The sequence below is a fragment of the Pelophylax lessonae genome (genome assembly GCF_965119305.1).
Source record: "Pelophylax lessonae genome assembly, chromosome: 1".
In the NCBI taxonomy this organism is placed as follows: domain Eukaryota; kingdom Metazoa; phylum Chordata; class Amphibia; order Anura; family Ranidae; genus Pelophylax; species Pelophylax lessonae.
In genome coordinates this window covers 22,309,606-22,336,958 of record NC_138768.1, presented here as the reverse complement: position 1 = coordinate 22,336,958, position 27,353 = coordinate 22,309,606, and the positions used below count along the sequence as shown (strand labels likewise).

At 41.9% G+C, this 27,353-nt stretch overlaps 1 protein-coding gene across 1 annotated transcript in view; it reads left to right on the top strand.

Annotated features, from left to right (window-relative positions):
• The window catches only part of LOC309569075 (vomeronasal type-2 receptor 26-like), a gene marked incomplete at both ends in the record, with an annotated part of 96,389 nt that extends 69,355 nt beyond the window's left edge, over positions 1-27,034 (top strand). Inside the window, 2 exons of the mRNA XM_082274838.1 lie at positions 23,882-24,173; positions 26,750-27,034. Coding sequence (XP_082130964.1) covers positions 23,882-24,173; positions 26,750-27,034 — 577 coding nt within the window. The remainder of the gene's footprint in view (positions 1-23,881; positions 24,174-26,749) is intronic.
• Between the last annotated feature and the right edge of the window lie 319 nt (positions 27,035-27,353).

Sequence of the window (27,353 nt, the reverse complement as noted above, 5' to 3'; positions counted from 1 at the left end):
GCACACTGTACCTCTAGCCATCAAATACTATGTTCTTTGCTGTCAGATCAAGCCATGTGAGCTAGTTTTTGGAGCCTATACAGGCCGACACTTACTTCTGTATACTGTGAATGCCTACTGTACCTCCAGCCATTAAAAACACTACATTCTTTGCTGTCAGTTAAACCCATGTTGGCTAATTTTTGGGGCCTATATAGGCCGACACTTACTTCTGTAACTGTGTGAATGCCTAATGTACCTCTAGCCATCAAATACTATGTTCTTTGCTGTCACTTCAGCCCATGTGAGCTTATTTTTGGAGCCTATACAGGCCGACACTTACTTCTGTATACTATGAATGCCTACTGTACCTCCAGCCATCAAATACACTACGTTCTTTGCTTTCAGTTAAACTTGTGGCTAATTTTTGGGGCCTATACAGGCCGACACTTACTTCTGTATACTGTGTGAATGCCTAATGTACCTCTAGCCATCAAATACTATGTTCTTTGCTGTCAGTTCAACCCATGTGAGCTAGTTTTTGGAGCCTATACAGGCAGACACTTATTTCTGTATCCTGTGAATGCCTAATGTACCTCTAGCCATCAAATACTACGTTCTTTGCTGTCAGTTCAACCCATGTGAACACATTTTTGGAGTCTATACAGGCCGACACTTACTTCTGTATCCTGTGAAAGCCTAATTTACCTCTAGCCATCACATTCTACCTTCTTTGCTGTCAGTTCAACCCATGTGAGCTAATTTTTGGAGCCTATAGAGGCCGACACTTACTTCTGTATACTGTGAATGCCTACTGTACCTTCAGCCATCAAATACACTACGTTCTTTGCTGTCAGTTAAACCCATGTGGGCTAATTTTTGGGGCCTATATAGGCCGACACTTACTTCTGTATACTGTGCGAATGCCTAATGTACCTCTAGCCATCAAATACTATGTTCTTTGCTGTCAGTTCAACCCATGTGAGCTATTTTTTTGGAGCCTATACAGGCCGAAACTTACTTCTGTATACTGTGAATGCCTACTGTACCTCCAGCCATCAAAAATGCTACGTTCTTTGCTGTCAGTTAAACCCATGTGGGCTAATTTCAGCCATCAAATACACTACGTTCTTTGCTGTCAGTTAAACCCATGTGGGCTAATTTCAGCCATCAAATACACTACGTTCTTTGCTGTCAGTTCAACCCATGTGAGCTCATTTTTGGAGCCTATACAGGCCGACACTTACTTCTGTATACTATGAATGCCTACTGTACCTCCAGCCATCAAATACACTACGTTCTTTGCTGTCAGTTAAACCTGTGGGCTAATTTTTGGGGCCTATACAGGCCGACACTTACTTCTGTATACTGTGTGAATGCCTAATGTACCTCTAGCCATCAAATACTATGTTCTTTGCTTTCAGTTCAACCCATGTGAGCGAATTTTTGGAACCTATACAGGCCAACACTTACTTTTGTATACTGTGTGAATGCCTGCTGTACCTCCATTCATCAAATACACTACGTTCTTTGCTGCTAGTTAAACCCATGTGGGCTAATTATTGGGGCCTATACATGCAACACTTACCGCTGTATACTGTGAATGCCTACTGTACCTCCAGCCATCAAATACACTACATTCTTTGCTGTCAGTTCAACCCATGTGAATACATTTTTGGAGCCTATACAGTCCGACACTTACTTCTGTATCCTGTGAAAGACTAATGTACCTCTAGCCATCAAATACTACATTCTTTGCTGTCAGTTCAACCCATGTGAACAAATTTTTGGAGCCTATACAGGCCGACATTTACTTCTGTATCCTGTGAAAACCTAATGTGCCTCTAGCCATCAAATACTACGTTCTTTGCTGTCAGTTCAACCCATGTTAGCTAATTTTTGGAGCCTATACAGCTGACACTTACTTCTGTATACTGTGAATGCCTACTGTACCTCCAGCCATCAAATACACTACGTTCTTTGCTGTCAGTTAAACCTATGTGGGCTAATTTTTGGGGCCTATACAGGCCGACACTTACTTATGTATACTGTGAATGCCTACTGTACCTCCAGCCATTAAAAACACTACATTCTTTGCTGTCAGTTAAACCCATGTTGGCTAATTTTTGGGGCCTATATAGGCCGACACTTACTTCTGTAACTGTGTGAATGCCTAATGTACCTCTAGCCATCAAATACTATGTTCTTTGCTGTCACTTCAGCCCATGTGAGCTTATTTTTGGAGCCTATACAGGCCGACACTTACTTCTGTATACTATGAATGCCTACTGTACCTCCAGCCATCAAATACACTACGTTCTTTGCTTTCAGTTAAACTTGTGGCTAATTTTTGGGGCCTATACAGGCCGACACTTACTTCTGTATACTGTGTGAATGCCTAATGTACCTCTAGCCATCAAATACTATGTTCTTTGCTGTCAGTTCAACCCATGTGAGCTAGTTTTTGGAGCCTATACAGGCAGACACTTATTTCTGTATCCTGTGAATGCCTAATGTACCTCTAGCCATCAAATACTACGTTCTTTGCTGTCAGTTCAACCCATGTGAACACATTTTTGGAGTCTATACAGGCCGACACTTACTTCTGTATCCTGTGAAAGCCTAATTTACCTCTAGCCATCACATTCTACCTTCTTTGCTGTCAGTTCAACCCATGTGAGCTAATTTTTGGAGCCTATAGAGGCCGACACTTACTTCTGTATACTGTGAATGCCTACTGTACCTTCAGCCATCAAATACACTACGTTCTTTGCTGTCAGTTAAACCCATGTGGGCTAATTTTTGGGGCCTATATAGGCCGACACTTACTTCTGTATACTGTGCGAATGCCTAATGTACCTCTAGCCATCAAATACTATGTTCTTTGCTGTCAGTTCAACCCATGTGAGCTATTTTTTTGGAGCCTATACAGGCCGAAACTTACTTCTGTATACTGTGAATGCCTACTGTACCTCCAGCCATCAAAAATGCTACGTTCTTTGCTGTCAGTTAAACCCATGTGGGCTAATTTCAGCCATCAAATACACTACGTTCTTTGCTGTCAGTTAAACCCATGTGGGCTAATTTCAGCCATCAAATACACTACGTTCTTTGCTGTCAGTTCAACCCACGTGAGCTCATTTTTGGAGCCTATACAGGCCGACACTTACTTCTGTATACTATGAATGCCTACTGTACCTCCAGCCATCAAATACACTACGTTCTTTGCTGTCAGTTAAACCTGTGGGCTAATTTTTGGGGCCTATACAGGCCGACACTTACTTCTGTATACTGTGTGAATGCCTAATGTACCTCTAGCCATCAAATACTATGTTCTTTGCTTTCAGTTCAACCCATGTGAGCGAATTTTTGGAACCTATACAGGCCAACACTTACTTTTGTATACTGTGTGAATGCCTGCTGTACCTCCATTCATCAAATACACTACGTTCTTTGCTGCTAGTTAAACCCATGTGGGCTAATTATTGGGGCCTATACATGCAACACTTACCGCTGTATACTGTGAATGCCTACTGTACCTCCAGCCATCAAATACACTACATTCTTTGCTGTCAGTTCAACCCATGTGAATACATTTTTGGAGCCTATACAGTCCGACACTTACTTCTGTATCCTGTGAAAGATTAATGTACCTCTAGCCATCAAATACTACATTCTTTGCTGTCAGTTCAACCCATGTGAACAAATTTTTGGAGCCTATACAGGCCGACATTTACTTCTGTATCCTGTGAAAACCTAATGTGCCTCTAGCCATCAAATACTACGTTCTTTGCTGTCAGTTCAACCCATGTTAGCTAATTTTTGGAGCCTATACAGCTGACACTTACTTCTGTATACTGTGAATGCCTACTGTACCTCCAGCCATCAAATACACTACGTTCTTTGCTGTCAGTTAAACCTATGTGGGCTAATTTTTGGGGCCTATACAGGCCGACACTTACTTATGTATACTGTGAATGCCTACTGTACCTCCAGCCATTAAAAACACTACATTCTTTGCTGTCAGTTAAACCCATGTTGGCTAATTTTTGGGGCCTATATAGGCCGACACTTACTTCTGTAACTGTGTGAATGCCTAATGTACCTCTAGCCATCAAATACTATGTTCTTTGCTGTCACTTCAGCCCATGTGAGCTTATTTTTGGAGCCTATACAGGCCGACACTTACTTCTGTATACTATGAATGCCTACTGTACCTCCAGCCATCAAATACACTACGTTCTTTGCTTTCAGTTAAACTTGTGGCTAATTTTTGGGGCCTATACAGGCCGACACTTACTTCTGTATACTGTGTGAATGCCTAATGTACCTCTAGCCATCAAATACTATGTTCTTTGCTGTCAGTTCAACCCATGTGAGCTAGTTTTTGGAGCCTATACAGGCAGACACTTATTTCTGTATCCTGTGAATGCCTAATGTACCTCTAGCCATCAAATACTACGTTCTTTGCTGTCAGTTCAACCCATGTGAACACATTTTTGGAGTCTATACAGGCCGACACTTACTTCTGTATCCTGTGAAAGCCTAATTTACCTCTAGCCATCACATTCTACCTTCTTTGCTGTCAGTTCAACCCATGTGAGCTAATTTTTGGAGCCTATAGAGGCCGACACTTACTTCTGTATACTGTGAATGCCTACTGTACCTTCAGCCATCAAATACACTACGTTCTTTGCTGTCAGTTAAACCCATGTGGGCTAATTTTTGGGGCCTATATAGGCCGACACTTACTTCTGTATACTGTGCGAATGCCTAATGTACCTCTAGCCATCAAATACTATGTTCTTTGCTGTCAGTTCAACCCATGTGAGCTATTTTTTTGGAGCCTATACAGGCCGAAACTTACTTCTGTATACTATGAATGCCTACTGTACCTCCAGCCATCAAATACACTACGTTCTTTGCTTTCAGTTAAACTTGTGGCTAATTTTTGGGGCCTATACAGGCCGACACTTACTTCTGTATACTGTGTGAATGCCTAATGTACCTCTAGCCATCAAATACTATGTTCTTTGCTGTCAGTTCAACCCATGTGAGCTAGTTTTTGGAGCCTATACAGGCAGACACTTATTTCTGTATCCTGTGAATGCCTAATGTACCTCTAGCCATCAAATACTACGTTCTTTGCTGTCAGTTCAACCCATGTGAACACATTTTTGGAGTCTATACAGGCCGACACTTACTTCTGTATCCTGTGAAAGCCTAATTTACCTCTAGCCATCACATTCTACCTTCTTTGCTGTCAGTTCAACCCATGTGAGCTAATTTTTGGAGCCTATAGAGGCCGACACTTACTTCTGTATACTGTGAATGCCTACTGTACCTTCAGCCATCAAATACACTACGTTCTTTGCTGTCAGTTAAACCCATGTGGGCTAATTTTTGGGGCCTATATAGGCCGACACTTACTTCTGTATACTGTGCGAATGCCTAATGTACCTCTAGCCATCAAATACTATGTTCTTTGCTGTCAGTTCAACCCATGTGAGCTATTTTTTTGGAGCCTATACAGGCCGAAACTTACTTCTGTATACTGTGAATGCCTACTGTACCTCCAGCCATCAAAAATGCTACGTTCTTTGCTGTCAGTTAAACCCATGTGGGCTAATTTCAGCCATCAAATACACTACGTTCTTTGCTGTCAGTTAAACCCATGTGGGCTAATTTCAGCCATCAAATACACTACGTTCTTTGCTGTCAGTTCAACCCATGTGAGCTCATTTTTGGAGCCTATACAGGCCGACACTTACTTCTGTATACTATGAATGCCTACTGTACCTCCAGCCATCAAATACACTACGTTCTTTGCTGTCAGTTAAACCTGTGGGCTAATTTTTGGGGCCTATACAGGCCGACACTTACTTCTGTATACTGTGTGAATGCCTAATGTACCTCTAGCCATCAAATACTATGTTCTTTGCTTTCAGTTCAACCCATGTGAGCGAATTTTTGGAACCTATACAGGCCAACACTTACTTTTGTATACTGTGTGAATGCCTGCTGTACCTCCATTCATCAAATACACTACGTTCTTTGCTGCTAGTTAAACCCATGTGGGCTAATTATTGGGGCCTATACATGCAACACTTACCGCTGTATACTGTGAATGCCTACTGTACCTCCAGCCATCAAATACACTACATTCTTTGCTGTCAGTTCAACCCATGTGAATACATTTTTGGAGCCTATACAGTCCGACACTTACTTCTGTATCCTGTGAAAGACTAATGTACCTCTAGCCATCAAATACTACATTCTTTGCTGTCAGTTCAACCCATGTGAACAAATTTTTGGAGCCTATACAGGCCGACATTTACTTCTGTATCCTGTGAAAACCTAATGTGCCTCTAGCCATCAAATACTACGTTCTTTGCTGTCAGTTCAACCCATGTTAGCTAATTTTTGGAGCCTATACAGCTGACACTTACTTCTGTATACTGTGAATGCCTACTGTACCTCCAGCCATCAAATACACTACGTTCTTTGCTGTCAGTTAAACCTATGTGGGCTAATTTTTGGGGCCTATACAGGCCGACACTTACTTATGTATACTGTGAATGCCTACTGTACCTCCAGCCATCAAATACACTACATTCTTTGCTGTCAGTTCAACCCATGTGAATACATTTTTGGAGCCTATACAGTCCGACACTTACTTCTGTATCCTGTGAAAGATTAATGTACCTCTAGCCATCAAATACTACATTCTTTGCTGTCAGTTCAACCCATGTGAACAAATTTTTGGAGCCTATACAGGCCGACATTTACTTCTGTATCCTGTGAAAACCTAATGTGCCTCTAGCCATCAAATACTACGTTCTTTGCTGTCAGTTCAACCCATGTTAGCTAATTTTTGGAGCCTATACAGCTGACACTTACTTCTGTATACTGTGAATGCCTACTGTACCTCCAGCCATCAAATACACTACGTTCTTTGCTGTCAGTTAAACCTATGTGGGCTAATTTTTGGGGCCTATACAGGCCGACACTTACTTATGTATACTGTGAATGCCTACTGTACCTCCAGCCATTAAAAACACTACATTCTTTGCTGTCAGTTAAACCCATGTTGGCTAATTTTTGGGGCCTATATAGGCCGACACTTACTTCTGTAACTGTGTGAATGCCTAATGTACCTCTAGCCATCAAATACTATGTTCTTTGCTGTCACTTCAGCCCATGTGAGCTTATTTTTGGAGCCTATACAGGCCGACACTTACTTCTGTATACTATGAATGCCTACTGTACCTCCAGCCATCAAATACACTACGTTCTTTGCTTTCAGTTAAACTTGTGGCTAATTTTTGGGGCCTATACAGGCCGACACTTACTTCTGTATACTGTGTGAATGCCTAATGTACCTCTAGCCATCAAATACTATGTTCTTTGCTGTCAGTTCAACCCATGTGAGCTAGTTTTTGGAGCCTATACAGGCAGACACTTATTTCTGTATCCTGTGAATGCCTAATGTACCTCTAGCCATCAAATACTACGTTCTTTGCTGTCAGTTCAACCCATGTGAACACATTTTTGGAGTCTATACAGGCCGACACTTACTTCTGTATCCTGTGAAAGCCTAATTTACCTCTAGCCATCACATTCTACCTTCTTTGCTGTCAGTTCAACCCATGTGAGCTAATTTTTGGAGCCTATAGAGGCCGACACTTACTTCTGTATACTGTGAATGCCTACTGTACCTTCAGCCATCAAATACACTACGTTCTTTGCTGTCAGTTAAACCCATGTGGGCTAATTTTTGGGGCCTATATAGGCCGACACTTACTTCTGTATACTGTGCGAATGCCTAATGTACCTCTAGCCATCAAATACTATGTTCTTTGCTGTCAGTTCAACCCATGTGAGCTATTTTTTTGGAGCCTATACAGGCCGAAACTTACTTCTGTATACTATGAATGCCTACTGTACCTCCAGCCATCAAATACACTACGTTCTTTGCTTTCAGTTAAACTTGTGGCTAATTTTTGGGGCCTATACAGGCCGACACTTACTTCTGTATACTGTGTGAATGCCTAATGTACCTCTAGCCATCAAATACTATGTTCTTTGCTGTCAGTTCAACCCATGTGAGCTAGTTTTTGGAGCCTATACAGGCAGACACTTATTTCTGTATCCTGTGAATGCCTAATGTACCTCTAGCCATCAAATACTACGTTCTTTGCTGTCAGTTCAACCCATGTGAACACATTTTTGGAGTCTATACAGGCCGACACTTACTTCTGTATCCTGTGAAAGCCTAATTTACCTCTAGCCATCACATTCTACCTTCTTTGCTGTCAGTTCAACCCATGTGAGCTAATTTTTGGAGCCTATAGAGGCCGACACTTACTTCTGTATACTGTGAATGCCTACTGTACCTTCAGCCATCAAATACACTACGTTCTTTGCTGTCAGTTAAACCCATGTGGGCTAATTTTTGGGGCCTATATAGGCCGACACTTACTTCTGTATACTGTGCGAATGCCTAATGTACCTCTAGCCATCAAATACTATGTTCTTTGCTGTCAGTTCAACCCATGTGAGCTATTTTTTTGGAGCCTATACAGGCCGAAACTTACTTCTGTATACTGTGAATGCCTACTGTACCTCCAGCCATCAAAAATGCTACGTTCTTTGCTGTCAGTTAAACCCATGTGGGCTAATTTCAGCCATCAAATACACTACGTTCTTTGCTGTCAGTTAAACCCATGTGGGCTAATTTCAGCCATCAAATACACTACGTTCTTTGCTGTCAGTTCAACCCATGTGAGCTCATTTTTGGAGCCTATACAGGCCGACACTTACTTCTGTATACTATGAATGCCTACTGTACCTCCAGCCATCAAATACACTACGTTCTTTGCTGTCAGTTAAACCTGTGGGCTAATTTTTGGGGCCTATACAGGCCGACACTTACTTCTGTATACTGTGTGAATGCCTAATGTACCTCTAGCCATCAAATACTATGTTCTTTGCTTTCAGTTCAACCCATGTGAGCGAATTTTTGGAACCTATACAGGCCAACACTTACTTTTGTATACTGTGTGAATGCCTGCTGTACCTCCATTCATCAAATACACTACGTTCTTTGCTGCTAGTTAAACCCATGTGGGCTAATTATTGGGGCCTATACATGCAACACTTACTGCTGTATACTGTGAATGCCTACTGTACCTCCAGCCATCAAATACACTACATTCTTTGCTGTCAGTTCAACCCATGTGAATACATTTTTGGAGCCTATACAGTCCGACACTTACTTCTGTATCCTGTGAAAGACTAATGTACCTCTAGCCATCAAATACTACATTCTTTGCTGTCAGTTCAACCCATGTGAACAAATTTTTGGAGCCTATACAGGCCGACATTTACTTCTGTATCCTGTGAAAACCTAATGTGCCTCTAGCCATCAAATACTACGTTCTTTGCTGTCAGTTCAACCCATGTTAGCTAATTTTTGGAGCCTATACAGCTGACACTTACTTCTGTATACTGTGAATGCCTACTGTACCTCCAGCCATCAAATACACTACGTTCTTTGCTGTCAGTTAAACCTATGTGGGCTAATTTTTGGGGCCTATACAGGCCGACACTTACTTATGTATACTGTGAATGCCTACTGTACCTCCAGCCATTAAAAACACTACATTCTTTGCTGTCAGTTAAACCCATGTTGGCTAATTTTTGGGGCCTATATAGGCCGACACTTACTTCTGTAACTGTGTGAATGCCTAATGTACCTCTAGCCATCAAATACTATGTTCTTTGCTGTCACTTCAGCCCATGTGAGCTTATTTTTGGAGCCTATACAGGCCGACACTTACTTCTGTATACTATGAATGCCTACTGTACCTCCAGCCATCAAATACACTACGTTCTTTGCTTTCAGTTAAACTTGTGGCTAATTTTTGGGGCCTATACAGGCCGACACTTACTTCTGTATACTGTGTGAATGCCTAATGTACCTCTAGCCATCAAATACTATGTTCTTTGCTGTCAGTTCAACCCATGTGAGCTAGTTTTTGGAGCCTATACAGGCAGACACTTATTTCTGTATCCTGTGAATGCCTAATGTACCTCTAGCCATCAAATACTACGTTCTTTGCTGTCAGTTCAACCCATGTGAACACATTTTTGGAGTCTATACAGGCCGACACTTACTTCTGTATCCTGTGAAAGCCTAATTTACCTCTAGCCATCACATTCTACCTTCTTTGCTGTCAGTTCAACCCATGTGAGCTAATTTTTGGAGCCTATAGAGGCCGACACTTACTTCTGTATACTGTGAATGCCTACTGTACCTTCAGCCATCAAATACACTACGTTCTTTGCTGTCAGTTAAACCCATGTGGGCTAATTTTTGGGGCCTATATAGGCCGACACTTACTTCTGTATACTGTGCGAATGCCTAATGTACCTCTAGCCATCAAATACTATGTTCTTTGCTGTCAGTTCAACCCATGTGAGCTATTTTTTTGGAGCCTATACAGGCCGAAACTTACTTCTGTATACTATGAATGCCTACTGTACCTCCAGCCATCAAATACACTACGTTCTTTGCTTTCAGTTAAACTTGTGGCTAATTTTTGGGGCCTATACAGGCCGACACTTACTTCTGTATACTGTGTGAATGCCTAATGTACCTCTAGCCATCAAATACTATGTTCTTTGCTGTCAGTTCAACCCATGTGAGCTAGTTTTTGGAGCCTATACAGGCAGACACTTATTTCTGTATCCTGTGAATGCCTAATGTACCTCTAGCCATCAAATACTACGTTCTTTGCTGTCAGTTCAACCCATGTGAACACATTTTTGGAGTCTATACAGGCCGACACTTACTTCTGTATCCTGTGAAAGCCTAATTTACCTCTAGCCATCACATTCTACCTTCTTTGCTGTCAGTTCAACCCATGTGAGCTAATTTTTGGAGCCTATAGAGGCCGACACTTACTTCTGTATACTGTGAATGCCTACTGTACCTTCAGCCATCAAATACACTACGTTCTTTGCTGTCAGTTAAACCCATGTGGGCTAATTTTTGGGGCCTATATAGGCCGACACTTACTTCTGTATACTGTGCGAATGCCTAATGTACCTCTAGCCATCAAATACTATGTTCTTTGCTGTCAGTTCAACCCATGTGAGCTATTTTTTTGGAGCCTATACAGGCCGAAACTTACTTCTGTATACTGTGAATGCCTACTGTACCTCCAGCCATCAAAAATGCTACGTTCTTTGCTGTCAGTTAAACCCATGTGGGCTAATTTCACCCATCAAATACACTACGTTCTTTGCTGTCAGTTAAACCCATGTGGGCTAATTTCAGCCATCAAATACACTACGTTCTTTGCTGTCAGTTCAACCCATGTGAGCTCATTTTTGGAGCCTATACAGGCCGACACTTACTTCTGTATACTATGAATGCCTACTGTACCTCCAGCCATCAAATACACTACGTTCTTTGCTGTCAGTTAAACCTGTGGGCTAATTTTTGGGGCCTATACAGGCCGACACTTACTTCTGTATACTGTGTGAATGCCTAATGTACCTCTAGCCATCAAATACTATGTTCTTTGCTTTCAGTTCAACCCATGTGAGCGAATTTTTGGAACCTATACAGGCCAACACTTACTTTTGTATACTGTGTGAATGCCTGCTGTACCTCCATTCATCAAATACACTACGTTCTTTGCTGCTAGTTAAACCCATGTGGGCTAATTATTGGGGCCTATACATGCAACACTTACCGCTGTATACTGTGAATGCCTACTGTACCTCCAGCCATCAAATACACTACATTCTTTGCTGTCAGTTCAACCCATGTGAATACATTTTTGGAGCCTATACAGTCCGACACTTACTTCTGTATCCTGTGAAAGACTAATGTACCTCTAGCCATCAAATACTACATTCTTTGCTGTCAGTTCAACCCATGTGAACAAATTTTTGGAGCCTATACAGGCCGACATTTACTTCTGTATCCTGTGAAAACCTAATGTGCCTCTAGCCATCAAATACTACGTTCTTTGCTGTCAGTTCAACCCATGTTAGCTAATTTTTGGAGCCTATACAGCTGACACTTACTTCTGTATACTGTGAATGCCTACTGTACCTCCAGCCATCAAATACACTACGTTCTTTGCTGTCAGTTAAACCTATGTGGGCTAATTTTTGGGGCCTATACAGGCCGACACTTACTTATGTATACTGTGAATGCCTACTGTACCTCCAGCCATCAAATACACTACATTCTTTGCTGTCAGTTCAACCCATGTGAATACATTTTTGGAGCCTATACAGTCCGACACTTACTTCTGTATCCTGTGAAAGATTAATGTACCTCTAGCCATCAAATACTACATTCTTTGCTGTCAGTTCAACCCATGTGAACAAATTTTTGGAGCCTATACAGGCCGACATTTACTTCTGTATCCTGTGAAAACCTAATGTGCCTCTAGCCATCAAATACTACGTTCTTTGCTGTCAGTTCAACCCATGTTAGCTAATTTTTGGAGCCTATACAGCTGACACTTACTTCTGTATACTGTGAATGCCTACTGTACCTCCAGCCATCAAATACACTACGTTCTTTGCTGTCAGTTAAACCTATGTGGGCTAATTTTTGGGGCCTATACAGGCCGACACTTACTTATGTATACTGTGAATGCCTACTGTACCTCCAGCCATTAAAAACACTACATTCTTTGCTGTCAGTTAAACCCATGTTGGCTAATTTTTGGGGCCTATATAGGCCGACACTTACTTCTGTAACTGTGTGAATGCCTAATGTACCTCTAGCCATCAAATACTATGTTCTTTGCTGTCACTTCAGCCCATGTGAGCTTATTTTTGGAGCCTATACAGGCCGACACTTACTTCTGTATACTATGAATGCCTACTGTACCTCCAGCCATCAAATACACTACGTTCTTTGCTTTCAGTTAAACTTGTGGCTAATTTTTGGGGCCTATACAGGCCGACACTTACTTCTGTATACTGTGTGAATGCCTAATGTACCTCTAGCCATCAAATACTATGTTCTTTGCTGTCAGTTCAACCCATGTGAGCTAGTTTTTGGAGCCTATACAGGCAGACACTTATTTCTGTATCCTGTGAATGCCTAATGTACCTCTAGCCATCAAATACTACGTTCTTTGCTGTCAGTTCAACCCATGTGAACACATTTTTGGAGTCTATACAGGCCGACACTTACTTCTGTATCCTGTGAAAGCCTAATTTACCTCTAGCCATCACATTCTACCTTCTTTGCTGTCAGTTCAACCCATGTGAGCTAATTTTTGGAGCCTATAGAGGCCGACACTTACTTCTGTATACTGTGAATGCCTACTGTACCTTCAGCCATCAAATACACTACGTTCTTTGCTGTCAGTTAAACCCATGTGGGCTAATTTTTGGGGCCTATATAGGCCGACACTTACTTCTGTATACTGTGCGAATGCCTAATGTACCTCTAGCCATCAAATACTATGTTCTTTGCTGTCAGTTCAACCCATGTGAGCTATTTTTTTGGAGCCTATACAGGCCGAAACTTACTTCTGTATACTATGAATGCCTACTGTACCTCCAGCCATCAAATACACTACGTTCTTTGCTTTCAGTTAAACTTGTGGCTAATTTTTGGGGCCTATACAGGCCGACACTTACTTCTGTATACTGTGTGAATGCCTAATGTACCTCTAGCCATCAAATACTATGTTCTTTGCTGTCAGTTCAACCCATGTGAGCTAGTTTTTGGAGCCTATACAGGCAGACACTTATTTCTGTATCCTGTGAATGCCTAATGTACCTCTAGCCATCAAATACTACGTTCTTTGCTGTCAGTTCAACCCATGTGAACACATTTTTGGAGTCTATACAGGCCGACACTTACTTCTGTATCCTGTGAAAGCCTAATTTACCTCTAGCCATCACATTCTACCTTCTTTGCTGTCAGTTCAACCCATGTGAGCTAATTTTTGGAGCCTATAGAGGCCGACACTTACTTCTGTATACTGTGAATGCCTACTGTACCTTCAGCCATCAAATACACTACGTTCTTTGCTGTCAGTTAAACCCATGTGGGCTAATTTTTGGGGCCTATATAGGCCGACACTTACTTCTGTATACTGTGCGAATGCCTAATGTACCTCTAGCCATCAAATACTATGTTCTTTGCTGTCAGTTCAACCCATGTGAGCTATTTTTTTGGAGCCTATACAGGCCGAAACTTACTTCTGTATACTGTGAATGCCTACTGTACCTCCAGCCATCAAAAATGCTACGTTCTTTGCTGTCAGTTAAACCCATGTGGGCTAATTTCAGCCATCAAATACACTACGTTCTTTGCTGTCAGTTAAACCCATGTGGGCTAATTTCAGCCATCAAATACACTACGTTCTTTGCTGTCAGTTCAACCCATGTGAGCTCATTTTTGGAGCCTATACAGGCCGACACTTACTTCTGTATACTATGAATGCCTACTGTACCTCCAGCCATCAAATACACTACGTTCTTTGCTGTCAGTTAAACCTGTGGGCTAATTTTTGGGGCCTATACAGGCCGACACTTACTTCTGTATACTGTGTGAATGCCTAATGTACCTCTAGCCATCAAATACTATGTTCTTTGCTTTCAGTTCAACCCATGTGAGCGAATTTTTGGAACCTATACAGGCCAACACTTACTTTTGTATACTGTGTGAATGCCTGCTGTACCTCCATTCATCAAATACACTACGTTCTTTGCTGCTAGTTAAACCCATGTGGGCTAATTATTGGGGCCTATACATGCAACACTTACCGCTGTATACTGTGAATGCCTACTGTACCTCCAGCCATCAAATACACTACATTCTTTGCTGTCAGTTCAACCCATGTGAATACATTTTTGGAGCCTATACAGTCCGACACTTACTTCTGTATCCTGTGAAAGACTAATGTACCTCTAGCCATCAAATACTACATTCTTTGCTGTCAGTTCAACCCATGTGAACAAATTTTTGGAGCCTATACAGGCCGACATTTACTTCTGTATCCTGTGAAAACCTAATGTGCCTCTAGCCATCAAATACTACGTTCTTTGCTGTCAGTTCAACCCATGTTAGCTAATTTTTGGAGCCTATACAGCTGACACTTACTTCTGTATACTGTGAATGCCTACTGTACCTCCAGCCATCAAATACACTACGTTCTTTGCTGTCAGTTAAACCTATGTGGGCTAATTTTTGGGGCCTATACAGGCCGACACTTACTTATGTATACTGTGAATGCCTACTGTACCTCCAGCCATTAAAAACACTACATTCTTTGCTGTCAGTTAAACCCATGTTGGCTAATTTTTGGGGCCTATATAGGCCGACACTTACTTCTGTAACTGTGTGAATGCCTAATGTACCTCTAGCCATCAAATACTATGTTCTTTGCTGTCACTTCAGCCCATGTGAGCTTATTTTTGGAGCCTATACAGGCCGACACTTACTTCTGTATACTATGAATGCCTACTGTACCTCCAGCCATCAAATACACTACGTTCTTTGCTTTCAGTTAAACTTGTGGCTAATTTTTGGGGCCTATACAGGCCGACACTTACTTCTGTATACTGTGTGAATGCCTAATGTACCTCTAGCCATCAAATACTATGTTCTTTGCTGTCAGTTCAACCCATGTGAGCTAGTTTTTGGAGCCTATACAGGCAGACACTTATTTCTGTATCCTGTGAATGCCTAATGTACCTCTAGCCATCAAATACTACGTTCTTTGCTGTCAGTTCAACCCATGTGAACACATTTTTGGAGTCTATACAGGCCGACACTTACTTCTGTATCCTGTGAAAGCCTAATTTACCTCTAGCCATCACATTCTACCTTCTTTGCTGTCAGTTCAACCCATGTGAGCTAATTTTTGGAGCCTATAGAGGCCGACACTTACTTCTGTATACTGTGAATGCCTACTGTACCTTCAGCCATCAAATACACTACGTTCTTTGCTGTCAGTTAAACCCATGTGGGCTAATTTTTGGGGCCTATATAGGCCGACACTTACTTCTGTATACTGTGCGAATGCCTAATGTACCTCTAGCCATCAAATACTATGTTCTTTGCTGTCAGTTCAACCCATGTGAGCTATTTTTTTGGAGCCTATACAGGCCGAAACTTACTTCTGTATACTGTGAATGCCTACTGTACCTCCAGCCATCAAAAATGCTACGTTCTTTGCTGTCAGTTAAACCCATGTGGGCTAATTTCAGCCATCAAATACACTACGTTCTTTGCTGTCAGTTAAACCCATGTGGGCTAATTTCAGCCATCAAATACACTACGTTCTTTGCTGTCAGTTCAACCCATGTGAGCTCATTTTTGGAGCCTATACAGGCCGACACTTACTTCTGTATACTATGAATGCCTACTGTACCTCCAGCCATCAAATACACTACGTTCTTTGCTGTCAGTTAAACCTGTGGGCTAATTTTTGGGGCCTATACAGGCCGACACTTACTTCTGTATACTGTGTGAATGCCTAATGTACCTCTAGCCATCAAATACTATGTTCTTTGCTTTCAGTTCAACCCATGTGAGCGAATTTTTGGAACCTATACAGGCCAACACTTACTTTTGTATACTGTGTGAATGCCTGCTGTACCTCCATTCATCAAATACACTACGTTCTTTGCTGCTAGTTAAACCCATGTGGGCTAATTATTAGGGCCTATACATGCAACACTTACCGCTGTATACTGTGAATGCCTACTGTACCTCCAGCCATCAAATACACTACATTCTTTGCTGTCAGTTCAACCCATGTGAATACATTTTTGGAGCCTATACAGTCCGACACTTACTTCTGTATCCTGTGAAAGACTAATGTACCTCTAGCCATCAAATACTACATTCTTTGCTGTCAGTTCAACCCATGTGAAAAAATTTTTGGAGCCTATACAGGCCGACATTTACTTCTGTATCCTGTGAAAACCTAATGTGCCTCTAGCCATCAAATACTACGTTCTTTGCTGTCAGTTCAACCCATGTTAGCTAATTTTTGGAGCCTATACAGCTGACACTTACTTCTGTATACTGTGAATGCCTACTGTACCTCCAGCCATCAAATACACTACGTTCTTTGCTGTCAGTTAAACCTATGTGGGCTAATTTTTGGGGCCTATACAGGCCGACACTTACTTATGTAAACTGTGTGAATGCCTATTGTACCTTCAGCCACAGAATACTACGTATTTAGCTGTGATGTAAACCCATGTGGGCTAATTTTTGGAGCCTATACAGGCCGACACTTACTTCTTTATCCTGTGAACGCCTAATGTACCTCTAGCCATGAAATACTACGTTCTTGCTGTCAGTTCAACCCATGTGAACAAATTTTTTGAGCCTATACAGGCCGACATTTACTTCTGTATTCTGTGAAAGCCTAATGTACCTTTAGCCATCAAATACTACGTTCTTTGCTGTCAGTTAAACCCATGTGGGCTAATTTTTGGGGCCTATACAGGCTGACACTTACTTATGTAAACTGTGTGAATGCCTAATGTACCTTCAGCCACAGAATACTACGTACTTAGCTGTGAGGTAAACCCATGTGGGCTAATTTTTGGAGCCTATACAGGCCGACACTTAATTCTTTATCCTGTGAAGGCCTAATGTACCTCTAGCCATCAAATACTATGTTCTTTGCTGTCAGTTCAACACATGTGGGCTAATTTCAGCCATCAAATAGACGACGTTCTTTGCTGCCAGTTAAACCCATGTCGGCTATTTTTTGGGGCCTATACAGGCCGACACTTACTTCTGTATACCGTGTGAATGCCTAATATACCTCCAGCCATGAAATACACTATATTCTTTGCTGTCAGTTAAACCCATGTGGGCTAATTTTTGGGGCCTATACAGGCCAACACTTACTTCTGTATACCATGGTCTTGGCCACCATGCTGCAGCTAAGTTTCAGGGTCTTGGCAATCTTCTTACAGCCTAGGCCATCTTTATGTAGAGCAACAATTCTTTTTTTTCAGATCCTCAGAGAGTTCTTTGCCATGAGGTGCCATGCTGAACTTCCAGTAACCAGTATGAGAGAGTGAGAGCGATAACACCAAATTTAACACACCTGCTCCCCATTTACACCTGAGTTCTTGTAACACTAAGGAGTCACATGACACCTGGGAGGGAAAATGGCTAATTAGGCCCAATTTGGACATTTTCACTTAGGGGTGTACTCAATTTTGTTGCCAGCGGTTTAGACATTCATGGCTGTGTGTTGAGTTATTTTGAGGGGACAGCAAATTTACACTGTTATACAAGCTGTACACTCACTACTTTACATTGTAGCAAAGTGTAATTTCTTCAGTGTTGTCACATGAAAATGATCTAATAAAATATTTACAAAAATGTGAGGGGTGTACTCATTTTTGTGAGATACTGTAAGGCTGCAGTATGTCAAGGTGAATCCCAAGTAAAGGCAAACTCAGGTGTTGTTCACACAGTGCCAGGGCTCAAGGATGCGGGCTGAGGGCATGTTGTTAGAGTTGGAAAGTCCTGATGAAGGGGAAAAGCCCACATTTTGCAGTTGTTTCATGCCTTGTTTTAGATGTAGTATGGTGACCGATTTGCTGAAAATATGTAGTAAGATCTGCAGAGGAGTCATTTTCTGAAATACCTCTGAATTGCGTCTAGCAATTCATTATAGGCCCCAACATAGGAATGGAGTTGTTTCTCCTCAGTATCAGTGCGATCTCCCAGGTCATATATTTAGGATTGCATATGGGATATGGACCTGTGAAGATCCATCCTGAGATCTTTTTGTAGCGATATTAGCATGTGTTTCAGGGTAGTCTCAGACACTGGATTGTCAGTGGTGTGCAGACCAGCTAGGAAGGCTTCATGTTCTTCATCAGAGTCAGTTTCATGGTCAGAAGCATGAGGGTGTTGAAAGGAAATATGTTTCTTACTCACTGGTGCTAGCTGTGAAGGTGAGGGAAATGGAGATGTTACTGCTCTTTTATGGCTGTCCTTGGAGTGAATCCCTGGTGGGATAGTGCAGCCCATGGATGCTGCTGAAGAAGCATGCAGGGGTCGGAGGAGAGGCTCAGTTAGCAGCCGGAGGCGCTGCTCTATGTCTCGAGCTGGTGCCAACTTGGAAATCTTGGGGCTGTGAGCTGCTGAAGAACTCTGTTAGTTTGCGGGACCCAGTGGGCGAATTTTGCTTCCTGGACATGTCGGCATTGTTGCCAAGGATCAGTGCTCTGCCAGTGGTATTAATTCGGTGGCTGGTGTGGGCTATGAACACTATTTGTTCCCCCGTGGCTGTAGTGAGGAGAGATCACTCGGCCATCTTGGTTTGCGGCCAGACTCTGCCCCAATCTTATTTTTTAAGTGATTGGCGATCACCTGGGAGTGAGTTAGTGGATGGAGGACGATAATAATATTAATAAATATAGCATTCTTGGCCATCAAACGTCTCATTTTTTCTGTTTCATGTACAATATGTCATAATGGTATTTTTATAACCTTCACTTTCTACAGTGCTGACAAAGATGGATTCTGTGTATTTTAGGTTTGGCCTTTTTTTTCCTTCTCTATAAGCAGATTCATATTCCAGTCTATCAGTAATAAATAACAGAATTATTCTTTATAAACCCGACACTCTCACAGCCTTCAGCTGAGCCATGAAATCAGTGTCAGGATCCTGTGCTGCTGTCAGTGATGATGAGGTCAGGAGAAGAGGAAGAAGTCATTGGAGTCTATCAGAGACCCGGCCATGTTGTCTTCAGATACCCACATAGAATATTGTGGTTGTTGGCTTTGTGTGTGACCCCCTGCACATCTGACACCCAGAACTCTGCTCACCGCTGTGATATGACTATGGGGAATTATACATTTGAGTACAAGTATTCTCAGGATGGAGACATCATTATAGGAGGGATATTCGCTGTACATTCTGCAGTGTCAGTGTGGAATCAGAAGGGAAAACGTATTAAAAATCTCATGTGTTCAGCGTAAGTGAAATATGAATTGTAAAACTTCTGACCCCCCACTCCCTACTATTTCTGTAAGGCTTTCCCTGTCTCAGTACTCTCAATTACAGGTACAGTTAGATTGGTTTATATCGTTGTGTTTGTTGCTCCAGTTCTAACTGTATGTAATGACTCAAGTCGGCACATTCTACGGTTTTTCTTTGCATATCTGTAATGCTTTCTGTGTACTATGTTTAATTTCAATAAAATGTTTTGACAAAAAAAATAAAATGTAAAACTTCCAATCTGATCTACAGAGCTGTGTCTTTAGGAGATTTGTGTGATAATGTGCAGGACTCATTCAGTCTGTTACATTGCATTTATATAAAATCAAAGCATATCCTTGAATGTGTTCATGAAAACCACATATGGTCCATTCACATTTAGGTGTTCCATTGCCGGGTGTTAATGGTCACATTCATTCATTATGAATAGCTGCCAATCCACCACAATGGATGAAAAATCATGCATGACCCTTTTTTTAATAAGTCAGCACCCCTCAGCTCATGCTATGTGTATTATGGTGCCTAGAGGTGCGTTGTGTGTTGGGATCCACTGTACAATACATTGGGGTGCAATTCACAATGAATGACACCGCATTGCACTGCCCATAGAGAAGGTGCTTTGTCATGCATTGTTACGTGTTAAGGAGAGCATTTTTACCACAATACACAAGTGTGAATGGGACCTGAAATGACTTTTTCACTTAATGACCCCAAACCTTTTTTTTTTTAGGTTTGAATATAGTGTGGAATGATAGAGAATCCCTTTCAGGTTTTTACTGCTATCTGGGGCTCCATAACAGCAAGAGGATCTGACTGCAGACTGGGGCTCAATTGTTTCCAGGAAACATGTGACTTCTACAAGGAACAAGAGATTTCCCTCACTTCCTGTCCAGCAGATAACATTTTACCATAGAAAGTGAGGGAATCTCTCCAATAGCAGCACAGAAATGAACACAGTTTTAGTAAAGTACTGGAAGGCTGGAATCCCTGTCAGTCATTTATTTCTGTCTGTGTCCCTATTGCAGATTTTTCCTTTCTTCCTGTCTGGTAAATCTGTTATCTGCAGGACAGGAAGTGAGGGAAAATCTCTCTAATGGAGCCCCGGAAAGTGGCTGTCCAAAAGAGAAAAGGTTTTGGTTGGAAAGGCATTTTAAGGCGTCACAATAACATTATATAGTATTTCTGTTTCTGATGGCCGGCATTGCATTTACCTTTTCACCGGCTGCACAATTTTAGGGCTTTACATGTTGGGTTTCTATTTACTCGGAACAACTTCATATTTTATATTTTACCAAAAAGTTGTTCCAAAGTCGTTTGTGTTCAGTAAGATTACTTTTATTGTATTTTTACTGAAATTGTTTATTTCATAAACAGCTACTCTAATATCATAAAACCTTAGAGCTACCACCATGGTATTCTGCAGGGTCTTTGCTTTCATAAAATAAATAATATTTGGGGAATTTTAACTAATTATCAGGCATTTTATTATTTCATACAAAAGTGTCTCTGACAGTGAAAGGATTAAAGACAATGCAGTCACAGAAAAATTCCCATTGATCGGTTCCTGTTGTGGGCTGACAGCACTGCACTATTTGTGAAATAAAATTGCAAGACAAGGTGTCAGCCCTGCCAAGTTTCTTTTGCTAAACTATAGAATGTCTCCCCTTCTCCTCAACTCTAGAATATGGGAGGATTGTTTTGTTGTTAAAGATAAAGACCAAAAAATTGTGGTGGTGGTGGTGGTGGTGGGGGGGGGAGGGGCATGATTAGACTGTTTGAGGTAATATAGGCAGAGCAAACAGGAACAAAAAAAATAACTAACACTCCTTGGGGGTGCCCTGACTCTGCCAGTGAAGTGACACATCTGCATGATGTATACAACCTACTACAGCATTTACATTTACAGATGAAAAAAAAAATAAGTTTAAATTGCTGGTAAATTACAGCTTCAGCCACCGACCAAACAGCTGAGGATTCACCTAATCTATGGCAGACTCTTATCCCAGGTGAGGGTCTGGGATGGGTAATAATGGTGGACCCCACACAAAACATAAAAGTGTATAATTCCCCCTAAAGATGTATGAATTACCCTTATCCCCGATGAGGGTCAGATATCAAGGGGGGACTCCCCAAAAATGGCCTCCCCCCATAAATATTCATGCCAGACTATTTGAGTTTGATATTGATTGTGATGAAAAATTCCAGGCAAAAAAAAGAAAAGAAAAAAAAAAAAACAATAGGTTCCAACCAAATCCACACCTGACCCATTCTGTATATGATCAATCCCCCTGTCAGGACAGGAAAAGGGAAGTAGGAATTCAGCCTCCCCGCCTGAACTATACCAGCCCACATGCCCCTAACATTGGTGGGGGGGGTACCTTTCCAGGAGGGTCCCACTGGCAAAACACCAGAATGATGAGGACACAAGTCTCTTTCCCACTACACTGGCCTAGTGGTTGTGGGGTTCTGGGGGGGATTATTGGAAACCCCAGATACAGGCCCTCTTTCCTATGTGAATTAGTAAGTGGTACACAGTACCCCTACACATTCATAGAAAAAGTAAAGAAATAACAACACTGCAATTTTTGACATGTCCTTTATTTAAAAGAAAAAAAAAATCTCCATAATGTAAATCCATCATCAATCACTTTGTCTAACATTTCAGATCTATCCCGACAACACGATTTAGTGACAGAGCGGATTATTTGTGGTTTCCTAATAAGCAGCCAGAAGGGAAGCGGTCACATTTATCAGTGGTAGTAATACTGATACCAAATGTATCTCTTCCAGCCTTGCCCGAGGTCTGACCGGGCCAAACATAAAATTAGTTCAGCTGTTTACCTATCATCCAAACAAGCAAAATTTGGTCCGAACCTTCAACCCAACCGGAAGCTCCTCCCTAGTCATTATTCTGGTCGCAGCCAATATAATAAGGAATCAATAAACCAGACAACTTTATGAAAACAAAGTGAACTTAAATCAGCCATACTGTTAATGTGTGGGAGCTTTTATGGAGAGCTGAAACTACTGTGTAGGGAGAGACACTTTTTTATTATGGTATTGGTACATGCCCGCCCCCCCCCCCCCAAATTGCAGTGCCTGCTTGTCTCCTATGGCATGTCTGCAGGCTCCAACTGGCCCTGTCTCTGACCCTTTACTCTACTAAAGGCCCGTACACACGTAGCGATTGTCGGCCGTAAATATTCGGCCACCGACTGATCGGCCGATTGTCGGCTTGTTAGTATGATGCTTCCGACAACCGACAGCGAATTTTCGGCCGAACAGAATCTGGCGTGCAGACTTTAAAATTTTTGTTGGCCGTCACCAGAACGGCCGATTGTTTGCAAGTCAGTACAGAATTTGGCCGACAAACAGCAGATTAGCAAGACTGGGCATGCTCAGAAAAGAAAAAAGACACGGAAAGTTAACCATCACATGACATCACTTCTGCAGTCGGCTGTTGTCTGCCGACAAAATTCGTGTGCAGTCTTTAGCACTTTTCAGCCGACAGGACAGCACCGGACAAAAGACGGCCGATCGTTCGGCCGACAATAGCTACGTGTGTACGGGGCTTTCGTCTGCATTCTCTGACCCTCTTCCATAGCATTACATCTACTGAATATAATGTGCGGTTACTTGGTGATGTCAGGGGCTGAAGCTGAGGTCCTCTATGCCTCCTAAATTGCCAACCACTGCTATAGCTCATATAAGTGCAGGAATGATTGAATTTCACTATAGTGTTTCACAATGCAATGCACACGGCCACCAATCCCACCATAGATCTGCAGATAAAATGTGTCATACAATTTGCCATAAAGATTTTCTTGTGCTTAGACCATTGCTAAACTATCCATTGTCTGCAGGGTTTATGACAGAGAATACAGACATCTCCTGGCTTTTATATTTGCTATTGATGAGATAAACAGCAATCCAGATATTCTTCCCAACATATCTCTGGGATATCATGTGTATGATTCTTGTGGACATGTGAATAAAGCTATAAAAGATGTTCTACAGATATTGTCTGGACATACAATGGAAGCTCCAAATTATTCCTGTATGGAGCGGGGGGCTCTGGCTGGTTTCATTGGAGATCTCAATTCTGACACCACTCTCCAAATGGCACAGCTGCTGAATCTGTATGGTTACACCCAGGTAAGAAAAGCAGAATTTTCTATTTTACATACGGTTAGGACAGATAGTCGTTTTATGGTGAGGTGGGTCAAAGGGGGACAAAAAGCCCTTGTGGCAAAGCGTCACAAAAGTATAACATTGTTCTAATAAAAGAAGGCAGTGCAGTGAAGGGATGGGTCAATGGTTCAGTCCAATCTTTGACTGTTTTGGAATATGGACAAATGCCTGAACTTTTTCCCATTCAGCCCCCTGTTGATCATATATAGAAGTAGTATTTTAGGAAGCTTGGAATTGCAAAGTCATCAATGTTATTGGCTTACATGGTTGTTAATCCCCGGCCATGGCTATATTTGGTCAATGATGTCATTGCAGTCTCCATCTCTTCCCTGTTATGTGCACCGAGTCTGTTGGATTTTAAGTTTTGACAAGTTCTCAGGCGGCCAACATCAGAAATAATAATGGCTTTACAAGGGGATGATAAGGGACTATATCCAAGAGTTTTCTAAACGAAACAACATCATCAATAGTAATCAGCACGGGTTTACAAAAGGGCGTTCTTGTCAAACCAATCTGTTAACATTCTACGAGGAGGTTAGTTGTGAGGTAGACAGTGGGAGACCAGTGGATTTGGTGTACCTGGATTTTGCTAAAGCGTTTGATACAGTTCCCCACAAGCGCTTGATTTATAGATTAAGGGCGACAGGCATCGACTATAAGGTTTGCTCTTGGATACGGAACTGGTTAAAGGGTGTGTCCAAAGGGTGGTAATAAACAATGCATACTCGGACTGGTCTGGGGTGGTAAATGTGGTTCCCAAAGGCTCAGTTCTGGGACCAATTTTGTTCAATTTATTCATAAACAGCATTGAGGAAGGGATCAGTAGCTCAATCTCAATTTTTGAAGATGACACAAAATTGGGCAGGGCAATAACTTTGCATTGGGAGGCAGAAATCTTGCAGAATGACCTGAACAAAATAACATTGGGTAACTACATGGCAAATGAGGTTTAATGTGGATAAGTGCAAGGCACTGCACTTAGGGACCACTAACATAAAAGCAATATACAAGCTATGGGGGGAACCTCTGGAGGTATCAAAAATGGAGAAAGATCTGGGGGTTTTGGTGGAAGATAGATTAGGCAATAGTATGCAATGTCAAGCTGCAGCTGCCAAAGCTGGCAGAATTTTGGCATGCATAAGGAAATAGATGTATTCCAGAGATAAAACTATAATCCTACCACTTTAGACAACTCTGGTCTGACCACATCTGGAGTATTCTGTCCAGTTCTGTTCGCCAGTCCTCAGAAGGGATGTGTTGGAGCTTGAGAGAGTACAGAGAAAGGAAACAAAACTTATTAGGGGATTCGAGGACCTTAATTACGAAGAGCATTTAGAAGCACTAGATTTATTCTCCCTGGAGAAGAGACGTGTGAGAGGGGACATGATAGCAATTTAAAAATACCTCAATGGTGATCTGAGCACAGAAAAAAAAACTATTCAGTCGCAAGGAATGCATGAGGACACGAGGCCATACAATGCGTTTAGAGGAGAATATATTTAACCACAGGCTACGCGGGGGGTTCTTTACAGTAAGGGCTACAAGACTGTGGAAAGCCCTGCCACAAAATGGTAGTAACTGCGGGGAGTATGGGTATTTTTAAAAGACTCTTGGACGTACATCTCAAGGATGAAAACATTCAGGGGTATGAGAAATGATTATGTCCACACACACCTACACAGGTTGAACTGGATGGACTATTGTCTTTATTCAACCTCACCTACTGTGTAACTGTTGTAATGTCTCGGCTGTGTGTTGCTTGAGGTACACAGCTTCACATCAAGTAATAACCAAATCTCAATGAAAGAAGCGCTGGTTTCTTTGATGCAACCTTTACTGAGATATAATCCATACATGTGCCTTTACATATGAATAAGCAGATATGTGGTGGACATTAGAGGACATAAAAGTATGCGTGTGGTAAAACTGTAAAACAAACATATGAAAGACCGGTATAAGTATGGCTATTCAACATCATACATTATACATAGTTATGCAGAAGATAGGGACTAACTAACACGTGCTTACTACATACTGGAACACATATTATCTATAAAAAAGGTCTAACATCCCTCTATACAGGCTGAACTAGCAAATCCTTTACTTACAGGCTTTTGGTGTTCATCAGATTTGCAATAGATTAGCTTGAGAGGTCCTATGTCTGTTCCCTATGGTGGCTCACGCTGGAATGGATAGACAAGTTTAGACTTGCCCAAAGCAGAAGGGAGAAGACCCGCCCCTAGGCTACAAGAAAATGGAGGGTCTTAAAGGGACAGACACTGCTGAGTGCCAGGTACAAGATATACAGTGCGAAGGCAGCACACTCCCCACCTGGCATACTTTTTGTTATGCCACTAACCATTGGACAGAAGTAAAACGACTTCAGAAATTGGCCTAGCATACACCTTGGGAGTGCCCTGTCTAACAACTGTAACTTCAACTTTTCAACTTTAGCATCACTACTAGGATCAGTTCCCACAATGAGTCCAATAGGCCACTTGTTCATCTTGCCATTTCTTGCGTGACTGGAGTGTCACCAGGTATTCTTGTCTCCACCTCTTCCAGAAAATGTCCGCAAGACTTTGAACTTGTCTCCATTGCTTGGTGTACAAGTCCTTGAGGTCAAAGTCTCCTGTGGAAGCTGTCACTGGTTCCATCTTCTGGAGCGAGCTGTGTCGAGAAATCTCTTCCTTTTTCAGAAGGCTTTGGATTTCTACTTTAAAGACTTCCTGCTGGACGCATCTGATGATCGTGACCTTGGCTTGTTCAAGGTGGTCTTTGCTACGCTGATCAGTATTGGTAGCTCTGCAGGAGTATCTGGCTAGACAGATACGTTTTCCGATTGCACGGGTCAGCGACTTCCAGCTGGAAAACCTTTAAAATCTATGGGCACCCAGACTGTCTCTTGTAACTAAAGTCTTGCAAACTGCAACTTGAGGTCTTACCTCTTTGTCTTGATCTGGTTCTATGAGCTGAAAAGTCTCTCTACCTGAGTAGTCTCTTTGGTTTCTGGCTTACCAAGAAAGGAAGGACCTACGAACCAGTTAGTTTGCTTGAGTACAGCGGCTGACATTAGTCTTGTCCCGTGATCAGCTGGGTTCTTGTCCGTGCTGATGTGATGCCACTGTTCTGGACTTGTAGACT